Source organism: Phacochoerus africanus, chromosome 14 (assembly GCF_016906955.1).
Source record: "Phacochoerus africanus isolate WHEZ1 chromosome 14, ROS_Pafr_v1, whole genome shotgun sequence".
Lineage (NCBI taxonomy): Eukaryota > Metazoa > Chordata > Mammalia > Artiodactyla > Suidae > Phacochoerus > Phacochoerus africanus.
The window spans coordinates 19,185,519-19,204,242 of record NC_062557.1 but is presented as its reverse complement, the minus strand read 5'-3'; the positions used below and the strand labels follow the sequence as shown (position 1 = coordinate 19,204,242).

At 52.2% G+C, this 18,724-nt stretch overlaps 1 protein-coding gene across 1 annotated transcript; it reads left to right on the top strand.

Annotated features, from left to right (window-relative positions):
* The first annotated feature begins 4,139 nt into the window (after positions 1-4,139).
* On the top strand, positions 4,140-10,932 carry ASB16 (ankyrin repeat and SOCS box containing 16). The gene is made up of 5 exons (XM_047758129.1): positions 4,140-4,561; positions 5,705-5,972; positions 7,774-8,266; positions 8,650-8,763; positions 9,245-10,932. The coding sequence occupies exons 1-5, from the start codon at positions 4,261-4,263 to the stop codon at positions 9,428-9,430; spliced, it is 1,362 nt and encodes a 453-aa protein (XP_047614085.1). The 5' UTR covers positions 4,140-4,260; the 3' UTR covers positions 9,431-10,932.
* The last annotated feature ends 7,792 nt before the right edge of the window (positions 10,933-18,724 follow it).

The following is an 18,724-nucleotide window of genomic DNA, read 5'->3' as shown; positions in this document are numbered from 1 at the left end:
CAGGGATTGAACAGCAGTAACCAGAGCCACAGCAATGACAACACCAGATCCTTAACCCACTGAGACACCAGGGAACTCCTAAACTTTTTCTTTTGGACAGCTTCAGGTTTATAGAATTATTGCAAAGCTATTACAAGGAGTTCTCACATCCCCCACACCCTTTCCCCTACTGCTGCCATCTTTCTTTCTTCTTTTTGTTAAACTTTTCTTCTTTTTTTTCTTTCTTTTTTCTTTTTTTCCCTTCTTTTCTTCTTCCACATCTGCAGCATATGGTAGTTTCCGGGACAGGAATCAAATCTGAGCCACAGCTGTGGCGCTGGATCCCGAATCCATTGCGCCACAGTGGGAACTCCTGCCATCTTTCATTATATATATGGTAGATTTATCACAACTAAAGAACCAGGCTTATTAACTGAACTGTATACCTTATTCACATTCACTCCGTTTCTCACTGACGTCCTTTTTTTCTTCCAGGATCCCATGTTACTTTTAGTCATTGTCTCTCTGGGTTCCTCTTGGCTGTGGTAGTTTCTCAGACTTTATTTTTTAATAACCTCGACAGCTTGGACGAGCACAGGTCTGGCTGCCCCTCCATTGGAAGTTGTCTGCTAGGTTTTCAGGATTAGACTGGGTTGTGTGTTTGGGGAGGAAGACCGCAGAGGTAAGGTGATGTTTTCATCGCATCGAATGAAGGGTTGCAGTTGACCTTGACAGCTGGCTGAGGTAGGGTTGGTCAGCTTTGCCAGGTTTCTCCTCGGTCACGTCACCCTGTGGAAGGAAGTCACTCTGTGCTGCCCGCACTTAAGGAAAGAGGAGTTCTGTTCCCCCCCCCTTTTTTTTTTTTTTTGTCTTTTTGCCATTTCTTGGGCCGCTCCTGCGGCATATGGAGGTTCCCAGGCTAGGGGTCGAATCGGAGCTGTAGCCCCCAGCCTACGCCAGAGCCACAGCAACGCGGGATCTGAGCCGCGTCTATGACCTACGCCCCAGCTCATCGCAACGCCAGATCCTTAACCCACTGAGCAAGGGCAGGGATCAAACCGCAACCTCATGGTTCCTAGTTGGATTCGTTAACCACTGCGCCACAACGGGAACTCCTGTTCCCCCTTCTTAAGGGCAGAATACCTGCGTGGGAATTCTTGTGCATGGGTGATTCCTCTGGTCACCCTTATTTTTTATTCAGTCACTCATTTCTATCAATGTGGACTCATGGGTATGTATTTTATGCTTCAGGTTATAATCCAGTACTACTTTATTTTGTGGCCATGCAACTCTTCACCACCGTAGTTTCTCTGAACCCCCTTTTAGGCAGGAGTTGGACAAGGGCCGTGGTGGGGTGTAAAGGGTCTTCTTATGTCGCCCTCCCATTCGCTCTTCCTTCCTAAGCGCACCTTGCACAGCTTCTTTCTCTACCCCCACCCCTGTCCCCCGGTGGCTGACTCCCCAGCTCTGCCCCCGGGCTGGAGCCCACCTACTCTGGGTGCTCTTCCTGCACCTAAGCCACTGGCGCCGCTGGCCTGTGTGCCCTTCCCCACTCACCCCCCACCCCCACCCCGCTGAGCCCTGGTCTCTGCCACTCACGATCCCGACACACGTCCTGGTTCCTTGCATACTCATCACGCCACAGGCTCTGAGCTCCCAGAAGGCAGGCTGGGGAGCCAGTCGCCTGGCACTGTTCCTGCCAGTGAAACTGGGCTCCATGTGGGTTGAAGGAAAGGCCTCAGGAAGTTAATGCTGAGGACAGTTTTTCTGCCCTTAGGAAATTAAAGCTAAGGACAGGAGACAGAACCTATGGGATCTGAGGACCGAGCTGCAGTCAGAGCACCTTCAGGCTTGTGACAAGGCTGCAGAGAGGCTGGGAGGTCAGCACAGCCGCGGGCCCCACTCGCCAAGGCTCCTGTGTGCCTCAGGGCAAGGGGACGCCCACCCAGCCTTGCCAGCGCCCAACCCTGGGAACCCAGCTGTGGGTGCTCAGCCCGGCCGTTGGTGGGGCAGTTAAACCATCGAATAGGTGCCAACAGGGTTAATCACAGCTGCGTTTATAGAGGCGCCTTTCTCCGAGGCTCTCCAAGGCCTGGCTGGGCATGATCTCACTCCTCTGGGATCCCCCACCCTGGAACACCACCAAGACGCTGGGGCCGGAGTGGGTGAACCGCAGGGTAACGGCAGAGCCGGAAATAGCCAGGGCTGCTGCACCCACACGGGCAGGCAGATGAGTGTTGGCCCTGGCGGGGAACAGGGGCCCTCAGTCAACGTGCTACACAGGAGGCCGGCCCCCCACAAGCCAAGGGCTCCCAAACACCACATCAAGAGCTGCTGCGTGCCAGGCCCAACTGGGTACCAGAACCCCAGCTGAATCGATTCAGGTCCTGCCCTGGAGCCCACATCCAGCGCGGCAGGCTGTTATCCGCGGTCCTGGGGACAGGGGCTCAACAACCTGCACGAGAAGTCCTTCAAGAGCAGGGACTGGAGAGCGGCTAGAACCACATGGGTGGGGGATCTGAGCTGCTGTAGGGACGGCTCCCAGAGCAGGTGACCTTTGAGGTGGACTTTGAGGAATGAGTCAGAAGGGAGTTCCAAGCAGAGGGAATGGCAGGGAACTGTGACGGGGACGCTGCCTTACATGAGGCCAAGCTGGGGCATCGGAGTTGGAGGGAGAGCGCAGGGCTCAGGGGTTTGGAGCTGGGGAGTGAGCTGTTTCGGATCCTGCCTTTGGGGCAGTGGAGCCCAGGGGTTGTGGCCCGAGGAAGGAACACCGGGTAGGAGGCTGGGCTGGTCCAGGTTAAAGACCTTGAGTTGGTGCCTGCACGTGTGCCAATGGGAGCCTTGTGAGGGTACCAGGGAAAGGATGGGGTCGGGGACTCATAAGCCGGGGCCCTGCGGGGCCAGGCAGTGGAGGAAGCGCAGTGGGCAGAGGCGCCCGGAGGGGTGCGGGCAGACCCACCCTGAGGGGCTGAGGGGCCTCCCGCCCTCCCCTCCACTGCTCAGCAGTCACACCAGCTAGTGCTGTTTCACAGCCTCATTCCTCCCCCTAGAGGCTTCTGGAAGCATAGCAACTTTCTCCAGAGAGTGAGTGGGTTTGTGACGTGAAGGTTCCTAAAGTTTAAAGGGGAAGCACTGGGTCCTCCTCAGGCACCTGAGCCCTCTTCAGGAGCTCGGGGGTGGGGTGGGGGGACCAAAACAAGATGTGCTGAAGGCAGTTTTGGGGGCTGGGCTGTCCTGCTTAGAAGGTGGGGAGAGGCTCTCACTGAGGTGCACCATCTATGGAGTCAGGCCCACTGGGGTCCTAGCCTGGCTCCCGGTCCACAAGCTGTGACCTCGAGCCAGTGAGTTCACCTTGCCTGCCCATCTCAGAGGAGCCAAACTGATGATTAGCCTGATCGTATAATTTCTTGTCAAAACCAAGTTTGCTGTTTACGTGGGTGAGCCAGGAAGCAGGGTCACCTGAGTAAAGATGGATATGAAAGTGATTTAAGGCGTTCCCATTGGCTCAACAGAAATGAATCTGACTAGGATCCATGAGGACGCAGGTTCGATCCCTGGCCTCGCTCAGTGGGTTAAGGATCTGGTGTTGCCATGAGCTGTGGTGTAGGTCGCAGACACGGCTTGGATCCCACATTGCTGTGGCTGTGGCATAGACCAGTGGCTACAGCTCTGATTTGACTCCTAGCCTGGGAACCTCCATATGCCGAGGGTGCGGCCCTAAAGAGACAGGAAAGAAAAAGTGATTTAAATATTGTAAAATCTTGTGCCTATAGGTGCAGAGTTATTCCTGCTACTGCAGGGGTCTGAACCCTGACGTGACCTGCCCTTATTTCCTGGACGGGGGTCCTCCCTCCAGCCAGCATCGGAGAGGCCTGGGGACTCTGACACTCCCTCCCTGTCCTGTCCATTCCCTGCTTGACTGTTTCACTCACCTCGGACGGGACCTTGCCACCCCAAGATGCTCACTCCAGAGATGCGGGAGGATGCCGGCCTGGGGCTCAGCCGAGGGCTGGCTCCCCAGTCGGAGGGTATCCGCAGGGGCTGGCCCTCTCCCCGGGCTGGGGGTTGGCCCAACACCTTCTCCACAAAAAGATGATGACTCTGGGCAAACCATGTTTATCAGAGCTGCGAAGGGCCTATTTATAGCCTCAGCTGCTCCTCTCTGGGTCACGGGTGAGGGGGCAGGGTGGCCTCTCAGAGCGAGGGTGGCAGTCGCACCCGAGGGAGGCTGGCTCTGCTGGGCGGCGGCTGCCCAGACCCCCGGATCGCGCGCGGCCCATGGCGGAGGAGACCTTCCCCTTCACCTCCTCCACCCTGCGCTCTCTCCGCCTGCAGCGGGAGTGGCTGGAATGGGAGGACCGGCGGCGGGCGGCGGCCCAGCGGTGCCGGAGCCAAAGGTGCCCCTCGAGTTCGCGGGCCCGACTCACCAGGCCGCGCCGCTCCTGCCGGGACCCGGCTGTGCACAATGCCCTGTTCTCCGGCGACCTGCAGCAGATCCAAGCCCTGTTCCAGGACGAAGACGCTGCCAACATGATTGTGGAGACTGTGAGCAACCAGCTGGCCTGGTCAGCTGAACAGGGTAGGGAGCACCAGGTGGGGGCCGAAGAGGGGGGAGAGGGAGGAGGGGGGGAGGGGAGAGCGCCTGGGCCCTTCGCCTCCCTCCTGACCTGAGACTAGACAGTCCCTTCCCACGGCCCATTCTGCCCCCACCCCCCGAAACAGAGAGGAGGCACACTGAGTGGTTTGTGTGTCTTTTCAGAATTAACATCATGTTAACGTATTACATGAATTTCATAGGCACACAGTTATATTCTTTTTTTTTTTTTTTGTCTTTTTGCCCTCTGTAGGGCCGCTCCCACGGCATATGGAGGTTCCCAGGCTAGGGGTCGAATCGGAGCTGTAGCCACCAGCCGACACCAGAGCCACAGCAATGCAGGATCCGAGCTGTGTCTGCAGCCTACACCACAGCTCACGGCAATGCCGGATCCCCAACCCACTGAGCAAGGCCAGGGATCGAACCTGAAACCCATGGTTCCCAGTCGGATTCGTCAACCACTGAGCCACGACAGGAACTCCCACAGTTATATTCTAATGCAGTTTTTTCCTCTGAATATATAGCCGTAAATATAGAGCCATACATGAGTTTTTTCTTTTGGAGAAGGAAATTATACTCCAGATGCTATTTATAGCCTAATTTTTTTCACGTAACATCTTTCTATGTCAATTACCATAAATCCACATAATTTTTTTTTTTTCTTTTTAGGGCTGCACCCGTGGCATATGAAGGTTCCCAGGCTAGGAGCCGAATCAGAGCTATAGCTGCTGGCCTACACCACAGCCACAGCAACGTGGGATTCAAACCACGTCTGTGACCTACACCACAGCTCACAGAAGTGCCACTGATGGAGGCCAGGGATGGAACCCAAGTCCTCCTGGATTCATTTCCACTGTGCCACAATGGGAACTCCCTGCCCTTTTGCTTTTAAAGGGCAATTGACTGTTTTTGTCTATGACACACATACTGTGTTTTGTTACAGATTGACAAACTGTAACAGTTTACACTCCCAACTGGGGGCCTAAAGGAGCCACTTTCCACAGGTACAGAGAGCACAGAGTTGTGCTCAGCCCGGTGTGCAGAGGGAGGGCCAGTGTCATTTGTACATACAGCCTGCCCCGCCCGCTGTCTCACATACGTTACCCCCACACTACCTGCTCTCTCCAGGGTTCTGGGTGCTGACCCCCAAGGCCAAGCACACGGCACCCCTTACCATCACTGCGGCCCGAGGCTACACCGACTGCGCCCGCTACCTGATCCGGCAGGGAGCCGAGCTGGACGCTCGAGTCGGGGGCCGCACAGCCTTGCACGAGGCCTGTGCCCGGGCCCAGTCCGACTGTGTGCAGTTGCTGCTGACCTTCGGCGCCAAGGTCAACATGTTGTCCGAGGAGGGCACGACCCCCTTACACCTGTGCACAGCCCCGGAGTCCTTGCAGTAGGTGCCCAGGGGCTGAGATGGTTTGGGGAGGTGGGGGGCTGTTTGTCTTGTGTGTCTCCAGCTCACATGCCAGGAAAAGGGTAGCACCGCACATACACCAGCCCTCACAACAGCCTGGGAGGTGGGGCCCATTCTCTGGACGATAAAACGGAGGCTCAGCATAGTTTCCTGACGTGCCCAAGGTCACATCAGGAAAGCTGTGCTCCTACTGTAGTCCCCTATTCCCTGGGGATGGACTTTTCAGTTTGTTCGTTTTTGGCTGCGCATGTGGTATATGGAAGTTCCCAGGTCAGGGGTCAAAACCTCACCACCATTGTGACTGGAGCCACAGCAATGACAACGCCAGATCCTTAACCCACTGTGCCACAAAGGAACTCCTCCCTGGGGACTTTCTGTAGCCACATTCCTAGCTGTTTTGAGGTAGGCATCAAGAATGATCTAGGAGTTCCCTTCATGGCTCAGTGGTTAACGAATCTGACTGGGAACCATGAGGTTGTGGATTCGATCCCTGGCCTCGCTCAGTGGGTTAAGGATCTGGTGTTGCCGTGATCTGGTGTTGCTGTGGTGTAGGTCACAGACGTGGCTCAGATCCTGCGTTGCTATGGCTGTGGTGTAGGCCTGCGGCTGTAGCTCCGATTCCACCCCTAGCCTGGGAACGGTCATAGGTAGTTTGCGGCTGGCTGGCTGCTGCTCAACACTTGGCCACTGAGTAAAGCGCCTACCGCACATGCGCACTGAAGGGAGCTGGAACTCTGGCCCTTTGGGGAAGGACGCTTGGTCAGCAGGGTTTCGTGGGGGATCAGGGATCTGCTCCTGACTTTCCAGTGGCTACCGTTCTGGCTTTTAAAATTACTGTTAGTTTAGTGTCATCATTAACTTAGCTTGTAGCACGTTTGATTTACCCCATGATGGTTAATGATGCATATTTACCTCAACAGTGTTCTGACCTATAATTTGTCCAGGAACTAGAAGACTGTGAAACCTGTGCTCCCTAAAATCTGGTGTTTATTGTTTGGTTTTGTTTGTTTTCTCCAGGGGAAGGTGGAGTAAGCGAGACCCAAGTGCCTTCCTTTGCTGGAGCGGGTGTGGCTGGCCAGGAAGGGTGGTCTCCGTGTCTGGAGTCAGGAAGAAAATACTAATTAGAACTTCTACTTCTTTTTCCTTGGGGGTCATAAGCCTTAATTCTGTGCTTCATAGTGTACACATAGAGGGTTTTCAAAACTTTTCGTGCTATCACAATGTTAGGAGAATTGACAGAGCAATGGAAATCAACTACAATAAAATTCCTTTTTTTTTTCTTTTAGGGCCACACCTGTGGCATATGGAGGTCCCCAGGCTAGGGGTTGAATCAGCCACAGTAACGTGAGATCCGAGCCATGTCTGCAACAGCTCACTGCAACACTGGATCCTTAACCCACTGAGCAAGGCCAGGGATCGAACTTGCATCCTCATGGTTACTAATCAGATTTGTTTCCCTTGCGCCACAGCAGGAACTCTGAGGCGTGAGTATTAATCCCCATGCAGCCACTAACTTGCTGTGTGTCTTTTGCGGCATAGCAAACTTTCTGAGCCAGAGTTTTTCGTCTGAAACCTGAAATGCTCTCGGTGACTTTAATGAGCCTTCCAGCTCTGGTGTCTGTCATGGGGCTGCTGTGAGTCCGGTGGTGGGCATCGGGCTGGCCTGAGCCAAGGAGGGTGGGAAGAAGGGATCAGGGTGACAGCTGGCTGAAGGGTTCCCAGGCCAGGCCTGGTCCCTCAGGATTGGCCTGGGGCGGGGGGTCGCATACCTTGTTCCCAGGTGCGCCAAGATGCTGCTGGAGGCGGGAGCGACTGTGAACTTGGCCACACGGGATAGCGAGGTGACGCCTCTGCATGTAGCTGCTGCGCGTGGCCTGGAGGAGCACGTGGCCCTCTACCTGGAGCACGGCGCCAACGTGAACCTGCGCACCAGCCAGGGCGAGACAGCCCTGAACGCAGCATGTGCGGGGGCCGAGGGCCCGAGCAGCAGCCGGCAGCACCAGGCTGCTGCGCGCCGGCTCCTGGAGGCTGGGGCCGATGCCCGGGCAGCTGGGCGCAAGCGCCACACGCCGCTGCATAATGCCTGTGCCAACGGCTGCGGGGCCCTGGCCGAGCTGCTACTCCGCCACGGGGCCTCCGCTTCAGTCCCCAACGGGGCAGGCCACACACCCATGGACTGCGCCCTGCAGGCTGTCCAGGACGCCCCCAACTGGGAGCCCGAGGTCCTCTTTGCCGCACTGCTGGACTACGGCGCCCAGCCCGTGCGCCCTGAGGTGCGCAGGGAGGGCCTGTGACAGGAGGCTCCGGTTGGGTGGGGGAGCCTGAGGCTGGAATTGCCCCGCAGGCCGCAGGGGAAGAGAGGCCAAGAGACTGGGAGCCCACCCTCTCTGCCAGAGGTCTGCTCCCGCCTTGGGAAGGAAGAGTAAGAACCATGGGGGAGGGTGCCCAGGGAAAAAAAGCCCCGGAGGTGACTGGCTGGGGCCAGGAGGTTGGAGCACCCTTGAAGGGGGGTAAACTGAGCCACAGAAAAGGATGGCTTCCCACATTTGGATGTGAGTGGGGCTTTGGTCCACGATGGACTTGAGCCTGCCCTTGGTTGGAGAGTGCCCTGAACCCTCTTTTGTTTTCTAGTCTGAAAATCTCTTTGGATTTCTAGATGCTGAGACACTGTGCCAACTTCCCTCGGGCCCTGGAAGTCCTGCTTAATGCCTACCCTTGTGTCCCGTCCTGTGATACCTGGGTCGAGGCAGTGCTCCCAGAGCTGTGGCAGGTATGTCCACCCCACGGGCACAACTCCCTCCTGGGCTCTGGGGGAGAAAGAGAGGAAGGATGAGCCCCAGGCCCATCCCTCCAGATGGGCTTCCTAAAGGCAGAATCAGGGAGGACCTTGGGCGGGAGGAGGATGGGCAGAGTAAAACCCCTGGGTCACAGGTACCCCTGCCTGTGGGCAGCTCAGAACACACCTCTCTCTTCCTCGCATCAGTATAGACATTTACCAGGCATCTCTGACTCAGTGGGCACTGTGCTAGCATCTTTGGAATCGGGGTGGGAGTAGACATGGCTGAGCCCCTGCCCTGCGGTGTGGTCGCAGCTCCCATGACCCCTACAGGGCCTTTGGTTCTGCATCTGAGTCCTTCGAGATGCACCAAGTGCATGTTGCAAAATCCCAGAGCCCCACCTCTAGTCACCCCCAGATGCAAGGGCAGAGCCAGGGTGTTGGGCCATCTGACCCTGTTCCGCTCCCAACCTAGGAGCACGAAGCCTTCTACAGCTCGGCCCTGTGCCTGGTGAACCAGCCGCGGCGGCTGCAGCACCTGGCCCGGCTGGCTGTGCGTGCTCAGCTGGGCAGCCGCTGCCGACAGGCCGCCGCCCGCCTGCCCCTGCCCCCGCTCCTCAGAGACTACCTGCTGCTGCGTGTGGAGGGGCGTATCCAGTGAGCCCCGTGCCTAACTCTTCCCAGAGCTTGTCCTGCCCCCTCCATCAGCCATCCCCCCAACCCCGGAGGACCAGTCCCTGGCCTTCTTGTCCATGCCCCGAATGTCCTCCAGGGCCAGTTCGTTCCATCCATCTTCTTGAGCCACCTGCCGACCTCCAGTCTGACCCGAACTTCAGCTCCTCTCTCCAGTGGGAAGGTCTGCAGACTCAGCCTTGGCCTGCCTCCTCCTCCTCTGCCTAAGTGGATGATGGCCCCTCCATCCACACAGGCCCCAGTCCAGGAGGAAGTGATCCTTGTTGCCCCCTCCCGTCTGCTACGCATGCACCTGTTTAGCCTTCTGAAGAGTGACAGACTCTGCCTCTAGCTGTACCACCAATATCTGACCTGCCTTTGTCACCTCAAGGGAGGCCCAGACTGACTGGTCTTGAAACCCATGCCCTGCAAGGATGCTGGAACAATCTTTGGAAATCACACAACTCTGATGGTGCCCTTCAGTGGCTCCACACTACCTTCAGGCTAAAGTCAAAACTCAACAGAGCGGAGAATTTCTTGGTGTCTCAGTGGGTTAAGGATCTGGCATTGTCATTGCCGTGGCTCGAGTTCAATCCCTGGCCCAGGAACTTCTTCAGGCCAAGGGCATGCTCCCCGCCCAAAAAAATTGGGGAAAAAAAAAAAAAAACTTGACTGGAGTTCCTGTTGTGGCTCAGTGAGTTAAGAACCTGACTAGTATCCATGAGGATGCAGGTTCAATCCCTGGCCTCACTAAGTGGGTTAAGGATCCAGCGTTACCTCGAGCTGTGCTGTAGGTCACAGACGCAGCTCGGATCCCCCGTTGCTGTGGCTCTGGTGTAGGCTGGTGGCTACAGCTCCGATTCAGCCCCTAGCCTGGGAACTTCTATATGCCCCAGGTGAGGCTCTAAAAAGAAAAAAAAAAAAAACTCGACAAAGCTTCTAGCCCCTGCCTCTGCCAAGCTCTCTGGCCTCCTGATCCCCCTTGTCCTTTCTAAGGCTCTGGTAGCCCAGATTCAGCAAACTAGTTACGAGTTGCCAGATATGACCTGGTCCCCTTTGCTTCCAGGCATCTGCATGTGCTGTTCCCTCTGCTTGGCTCACCCTTCCCACATTTTTTCTTTGCCCTGGTTGAAGCTGATTTGAGCCTCAGGATTCAGGCCAATAGCCCTATCTCTGCAGAGCCTTTTTTTTTTTTTTTTTTTTTTAGCAACCGCAGCTCGGGGTTGGCGTTATACTTCCTTGGTATTACACTTATTCAATCAGGAACCTGTGTCTGCCTCAACTACCACCCCATCCCCCGCGGTGCATGCTGTTTTAAGCAGTGGTCAGTGACCACTCAAAAGGGTCTGGAACAGAAGGACCAGCCACCCGCTGCCCCCCCCACTTCCTCCTTTGTCTCCAGAGTCAAAAGTACCATCATTCATCTTTCAGAGGAAGCTTTCTGAGCCGAGCCAGTTCTTATGAACACAAATAAATGATTTGTGCACAGAACCAAAGTGTGGATGTTGTCAGCTTGAAATGTGGCTGAGATGCCTGTCATTCCGTGTTTCTTTCCCCCGCTTTGTCCTATCCCGTGGTTCCCAAGTTTTCTGCACTGAGCAATTGTTACTCTTGTGATAGGAAAAAGGGTATCAGAACAGGGAGTTCCTGCTGTAGCACAACAGTCTGGGCAGCATCTCTGGAGCGCCGAGGTGGTGGTTTGATCCCTGGCCTGGCACAGTGGGTCAGGGATCCAGTGTTGCTGCAGGTGCAGCATAGGTCGCAACTGCAGCTCTGATCTGATCCTTGGCCCGAGAACTCCATATGCCCTGGGCTGGCCCAAAAAGAAAAAGAAAAAAAGGAAGTTGCCCATCATGGCGCTTCAGTGACGAACTCAACTAGTATCCATGAGGATGTGGGTTTACCCCTGGCCTTGCTCAGTGGGTTAAGGATCCAGCATTGCTGTGAACTGTGATGTAGGCTGCAGACACAGTTCAGATCTGGTGGCTGTGGCTGTGGCACAGGTCAGCAGCTGCAGCTCCAATTTGACCCCTAGCCTGGGAACTTCCACGTGCCGCAGGTGCAGCCCTAAAAAACAAATAAGGAACAACACAGGAATCGTCCCGAGACCCTGAGCTTGTACCCAGCGTAGGAGGAAACAGAGAGGGTGGCTCCCAGCAACCTGCTCTCCTGTCCTTTTGCTGAGGGACCCCGGGCTCTCCAATGTCATTACTATTTGGAGTCACATGGTAGAGATGGGACAGGAGTCCTGGTCAGCCTCCTGCAGCTGTTGCCCAGTCTCGCCTCCTCTGCTGAGAAGTTTATCTGCAGATATTTCCTTTCACCAACAGGAATTCAGTCTTTATCCTTGTGATGCAGAGCAGCAGCCTCTCCTTTCTGAATAAAATTCAATTTCACAGATCCAAAAGGCCCCAGAGAAGAGAGAGAAATCCTCTCTGGTCCTGGGGCCAAACTGGGAGCCTCACTCTCAGGGGAGGATACCCAGCTGTCCCCTGCTTACAGCAGGCAGACCCCAGTGAGCACAGCCTTTTCTGTTATATTTACAATGCTAAGATATCTGCTTAAAAAAGAAAACAGAAGATGGGGAGTTCCCGTTGTGGCTCAGCAGAAATGAATCTGACTAGTATCCATGAGGATGCGGGTTTGATCCCTGGCCTTGCTCAGTGGATTAAGGATCCAGCGTTGCCATGAGTTGTGCTGTAGGTCCAAGACTGGGCTTGGATCCCAAGTGGCTGGGGCTCTGGCGTAGGCCGGCAGCTGCAGCTCCGATTCAACCCCTAGCCTGGGAACTTCCATGTGCTGCAGGTGTGCCCCTAAAAAGCAAAATAAAAAATAAAAAATAAAAAATAAAATAAAAAAGATGCATGTGATTTGTGCATAAGTTTGGAGCAGGAGAAGATTTTTCAGGGTAAAGCATTCTAGAAAAGACACTGCAGTGCCAGGATGCAGGTTTTATTCCCCTGACTGGCACAGTGGATTAAAGGATCCGGCACTGCTGCAGCTGTGGCATAGGTTGCAACTGCAGCTTGGATCTGATCCCTGGCCCAGGAACTTCATATGTTGGCCAAAAAAAAAAAAAGAGAGAGAGAGAGAGAGAAAGAGACTCATAGATCTGGACACAGAAAATATTTATTTATTTTATTTTGCTTTTTAGGGCTGCACCTGCGGCATATAGAAGTTCCCAGACTAGGGGTTGAATAGGAGCTACAGCTGTCGGCCTATGCCACAGCCACAGCAACGCCAGATCCGAGCCTCATATGTGACCTACACCACAGCTCACGGCAATGCCAGATCCTTAACCCACTGATCGATGCCAGGGATCGAACCCGCATCCTCATGGATACTAGTCAGGTCCGTTACCACTGAGCCACAACGGGAACTCCGACATCTGTTTATTTTATTGCTGACTTGGTGCTGGTACAGTATCTTGCGGAGAGTGGACATTCATATATCTCTCAAAGCAATGAACAGTCATGCTCACCCTCACCAGTAATTAGGGAAACGCAAATTGAAACAACAATAAGATGGCATTCCCTTGTGGTGTAGTGGATTAAGGATCTAGTGTTGTCACTGCAACAGCTCGGGTCACTGCTGTGGCTACAGGTTTGATCCTTGGCCTGGGAGCATCCACATGCCCCAGGTGCAGCCTAACAATAACAATATTATAATAACAATAATATAATAATATGTAACATAAGACATAGATTATGTTTTATATAGAGATATATAATAATGTAATAATAACAATAATATTATATATAGTAGATATTATTCATCTACTAGATTGGGGGAAATTTTATTTTTTTATGTAATTTTTTTTCTTGTCTTTTGTATTTTTAGGGCCACAGCATATGGAAGTTCCCAGTCTAGGGGTCTAATTGGAGCTGTGGCTGCCAGACTACGCCACAGCTCATGGCAATGCCGGATCCTTAACCCACTGAGCGAGGCCAGGGATCAAACCTGCAACCTCATGGTTCCTTGTCAGATTCGTTTCCGCTGCGCCACCACAGGAACTCCCTATTTTATTTTTTGAAATTTAATTTAATTCTGTTCGTGCCCACAACACACGGAAGGTCCCGGATCAGGGATCGAACCTGCACCACAGCAGCTACTTGAGCTGATGCAGTGACAATGCCAGATCCTTAACCTGCTGTACCACAAGAGAATTCTAGGGGAATCTTTACAACTGATGACATGCAGTGCCCATGGAGACATGAAGAGATAAGTCTTTGCTTATCTTGTGGGTGGGAAAAGAACTTGCCCCTGATGATCGATCAAGCAGTGCCATTAAACATTGCTCTCCAGTTACACACAGAAACACTCATCCTAGGGGTTCCCATCATGGCTCTGTGGAAACGAATCTGATTAGCATCCATGTGGATGCAGGTTCGATCCCTGGCCTTGCTCAGTGGGTTAAGGATCTGGCATGGCCTTGAGCTGTGGTGTAGGTTGCAGATGCAGCTCGGATTCCGAGTTGCTGTGGCTCTGGCGTAGGCTAGCAGCTACAGCTCCAATTCGATCTCTAGCCCGGGAACCTCCATGTACCATGGGTGCGGCCCTAAAAATACAAAAAAAAAAAAAAGAAAGAAAGAAAGAAAAGAAATATTCATGCCAGCATTGCCTGCAACAACTCAACATGTGGGACATGGTACAAATGCATACTGTGGAATACAATTCAGCCCTTACAAAGGGTAGTACCCCAGCAGGAGAGAACCAGGGAGGGAATTGAAGCGACTAGCATACATGTGGCCTTGGAAAGATTACCAAGACTGTTACCAAGGTCGGAGTACACCATGTACAGTGAACAACCAAACCCCGTGATTGGAGAGGAATAGAAAAAGGCCTGGAAGGCAGGTGCCCAAGAACTCCCCTCTGGGGAGGAGAGAGAGACTGTGCCAGTGGGGCTTTTGATGGTTTGCATTTGAATTGTTTACAAAGGAGTGCACCCATGGATCCTTGTGAAGTTTGCTACAAAATTGAAGGGAAGAAAAGGCCAAAGGCCCAACGATTAATTTACAAAGTGGTTGAGGGAACATGGCAGATGCGCACACTCACTAGTATCACAATGAATGCAAGTTAAAGGAGCAGATACCCTTTTGCCTGGCAAATGGGCAAACATGAAACAATATTTGGTGGTTAGGGAAGGAGCACTTTTTGACTTTTTACAAAACAGATTTACTATAAACATATTTAGGGGAGTTCCCGTCGTGGCTCAGTAATGAATCTGACTAGGAAGCATGAGGTTGCAGGTTGGATCCGTGGCCTTGCTCAGTGATTTAAGGATCTGGCGTTGCCGTGAGCTATGGTGTAGGTCGCAGACGAGGCTCGGATCTGGTGTTGCTGTGGCTCTGGCACAGGCCAGGGACTACAGCTCCAATTGGACCCCTAGCCTGGAAACTCCCATATGCCGTAGGTGTGCCCTAAAAAGCAAAAAAAGAAAAGAACCCAACTGGTATCCGTGAGGATGCAGGTTTGATCCCTGTGGGTATGGCCCTAAGAAGAAAAATTGCATATGAAAGTATAAAAATACCTAAGTTTCATAGTTGAGGAAAAATAAACAGGTAAGGAATTAAGATCCATTAAAATACTCCGTAGGAGTTCCCTGGTGGCTTAGCGGATTAAGGATCCAGTGTTGTCACTGCTGTGGCTTGGGTTCAATCCTAGCTCCGGAACTTCCACATGCTATGGATATGGCAAAAAATAAATAAATAAAATACTCTGTTAATTTTAAATATATATTATATGTAAGAGACCAGGCAGTGATATAATCCCAGCTGCAGGCTTCTTTCTTTCCTTTCTCTTCCTCTTCTAATATCTCCACCTTCAAAAACCTAACCCTCACCAACTATAATGGAAAAAATAAAAATCATTGAAAAACAAAACAAAACGGGAGTTCCCGTCGTGGCGCAAAGGAAACGAATCCGACTAGGAACCATGAGGTTGCGGGTTTGATCCCTCCCTGGGTTAACTAAGGATCCAGTGTCGTTGTGAGCTGTAGGCCAAAGACGCGGCTTGGATCTGGCGTTGCTGTGGCTCTGGCGTAGGCCAGCAGCAACAGCTCTGATTAGACCCCTAGCCTGAGAACCTTCATATGCCGAGGATACAGCCCTAAAAAGACAACAAGACAAAAAAAAATCCCCACAAAACCTTACCCTAGGAGTTCCCTTTGTGGCTCAATGGGTTAAGAACCTGACATAGTGTTCATGAGGATGTAGGTTTGATCCCTGGCCTCACTCAGTGGGTCGGGGATCTGGTGTTGCCGTGAGCTATGGTGTAGATCCCGTGTTGCTGAGGCTGTGGTGTAGGCAGGCAGCAGCAGCTCCTATATGACCTGTAGGCTGGGAACTTCCACATGCCACGAGTGTGGCCCTAAAAAGAGCAAAAAAAAAACAAAACAAAAAAAAAAACAAAGATTTCACCTCTGGCCTGCAGATGAGAGAACTCTCTCAAATTCTCTATCTCTTCCCCCAACTTCTCTGAATGCATCTATCATTCATTTCATACATTTTTACCAAGACCTACTGCGTGCAGGTACTGGAGAGACTGTGGGGATACTGTAATAAAAACAAACAGTTCTGCCTTCAAAGAACTTGGTAAGAGAGAAAAATGAAAAATAACACGTAGTGTAGTAAATGCTACAGCAGAAGTCAGTCCATGCAGCCTCAGGGACAAAGAGTGTGTGTCCCCAACCCCAAATGGCCAGATCAGACTCCTGGGGCCGTGGGCAAGCCAAATTTCCTGTATCCCCCGCAGGGCAAGCCCACTAGCTGGCTTAGCCTTCTGTGGCTCCAGACACCACTGCTCTGTCATTTCTTCCCTTCTTGGATTGCATTTATCTTCACGTCTCTCCTTCCTCTATGCTTTTTTTCTTTTTCTTTTCTTTTCTTTTTTTTCTTTTTTTTTTTTTTTTTTGCTGCTTCCTGAGGCATGCGGAAATTCCTGGGCCAGGGAAGGGACAACGCCAGATCCTTAACCACTAGGCCACCAGAGAATGTGTCCTGTGCTCTTTGCTCTTGACTTACTGGTATCTTCAGAATTCTCACATCTTTTAAAACCTCCCCCACCTACTCCCTGTTCCTCTCGAGGCTCTACCTTGTTTTGAGAGGAGAGAACATTAAGGAGAACTCCTCCCACTGCTGATGGGAATGAAAGCAGACACAATCTTCTAGACGATACAGTGACACCGTGTTATCAAAAATCTTGGGAGTTCCTGCTGTGGCGCAGGGGGTTATGAACGTGACTAGTATCCATGAGGATGCGGGTTCCATCCCTAGCCTCGATCAGTGGGTAAAGGATCTGGCGTTGCCGTGGCTGTGGCGTAGGCCGGTGGCTAGAGCTGACCCAAGCCTAGGAACATCCATATGGCCCTAAAAAAGCAGCAGGAAAAGAAAATCTTAAAAATGGGAACGTCCTTTGACCTAGCAATTCCAGTTCAAGGAATTCATCCTGGGGAAAAAATCATGCATATAAATAACTGTCACCAAAGATGTTTACCAAGGAGTTCCCGTCGTAGTGCAGTGGTTAACGAATCCAACTGGGAACCATGAGGTTGCGCATTTGATCCCTGCCCTTGCTCAGTGGGTTAAGGATCCGGCGTTGCTGTGAGCTGTGGCGTGGGTTGCAGACATGGCTCGAATCCCGCGTTGCTGGCAGCTACAGCTCTGATTCGACCCCTAGCCTGGGAATCTCCGTATACCGAGGGAGTGGCCCAAGAAATGGCAAAAAGACAAAAAAAAAAAGATGTTTACCAAATGGTTTGGGAGTTCTGTTGTGGTGCAGCGGGTTAAGGTAGCTGCTATGGCATGGGTTCGATCCTTGGCCCAGAAACCTTTTCATGCCATGGGCGCAGCCAAAAAAAGCCTCCCCAAAACAAAAAGGGATGTGTGTACATGTATAACTAAATCACTTTGTTGTACAGCAGGAATGATCACAACATTGTCCATCAACTATACTTCAACAAGAGAGTTCCTGCTGTGGTGCAGTGGAAACGAATCCAACTAGTTTCCTTGAGGACTCGGGTCCGATCCCCGGCCTCCTTCAGTGGGTAAAGGATCTGGCATTTCCATAAGCTGTGGTGTAGGTTGCAGACTGGGCTCGGATCCCGAGTTGCTGGAGCTGTGGTGTAGGTCGCAGATGAGGCTTGGATCCAGCGTTGTTTTGGCTGTGGCGTAGGCTGGCAGCTACAGGTCTGATTCCACCCCTAGCCTGGGAACCTCCATATGCCACGGGTGCGGCCCGAAAAAGACAAACAAAAAAAAAAGGGCTACTTGATAGGTCTTAATGAGATAATGTATGTGAAGTGCCAAGTACAGTGCCTGGCACATAATAAACTCTCAAAAGCATTACTAATGGTTCAACTCAGTGCTTTTTTTTTTTTTTTTTTTGCCTTTTTAGGGCTGCACCTTCATCATATGGAGGTTCCCAGGCTAGGGGTGGAATTGGAGCTGTTGCTGGCAGCCTACACGACAGCCACAGCAACTTGGGATCCAGGCATCGTATGCAATATATACCACAGCTCATGGCAACGCTGGATCCTTAACCCACTGAGCAAGGCCAAGGATCATGAATACTATCAGATTCGTTTCTGCTGAGCCATGGTGGGAACTCCAACTCAGTGCTCAAATATTCATTGAGAGCCCTTGAAACTGCTCTTCTCTCTGTTTGGAAATTTGCTTGGTAAATCTGTACTCATTCTTGAAAATTTTCTTTAACTGAGCCTGATGCCCTGCCCTCTCTCGTGTTCATCAAAATAAAAATACCAAACTTGGAGTTCCTACTGTATTGCAATGGGATTGGCAGTGTCTCTGCAGCACTGGGACACAGGTTTGATCCCCAGCCTGGCACAGTGGGTTAAGGGTCTGGCACTGCCACAGCTGTGGCGAAGGTGGAGACTTTGGCTTGGATCTCATCCTTGGCCTGGGAACTCCATCTACCATGGGGCAGTCAAAAAAAAAAAAAGAAAGAAAAAGAAAAAGAAAGAAAGAAAACTACACTTTAAACCCAAAAGGCACATTTATGCAGAAATTAAAACTGTACCATTTATTTCACAAACACAATGTTAATCAAAAGAAGTCAGACAAAAGAATTGAAAGCAGGGGATCAAACCTGCAACCTCATGGTTCCTAGTTGGTTTGTTTCCGCTCCAGTAGTGATAGTGACTTCTCTTTGGAAGATAGTGGCTGGAAGAGGACTGAAGGGAGGTTTTGGGGTATCTTTCTATTTCTTAAGATCTGGTTCCCCTGGTCTGTTCTGTGGTGAAAACTACTGAGCTTTTCGCATTTTA

Coding starts and splice junctions, on each gene's coding strand:
- ASB16 (XM_047758129.1), top strand. CDS start 4,261: ATGGCGGAGGAGACCTTCCCCTTCACCTCCTCCACCCTGCGCTCTCTC. Junction 4,562..5,704: donor GGCCTGGTCAGCTGAACAGG/GTAGGGAGCACC, acceptor TGCTCTCTCCAG/GGTTCTGGGTGCTGACCCCC. Junction 8,764..9,244: donor TGCTCCCAGAGCTGTGGCAG/GTATGTCCACCC, acceptor CTCCCAACCTAG/GAGCACGAAGCCTTCTACAG.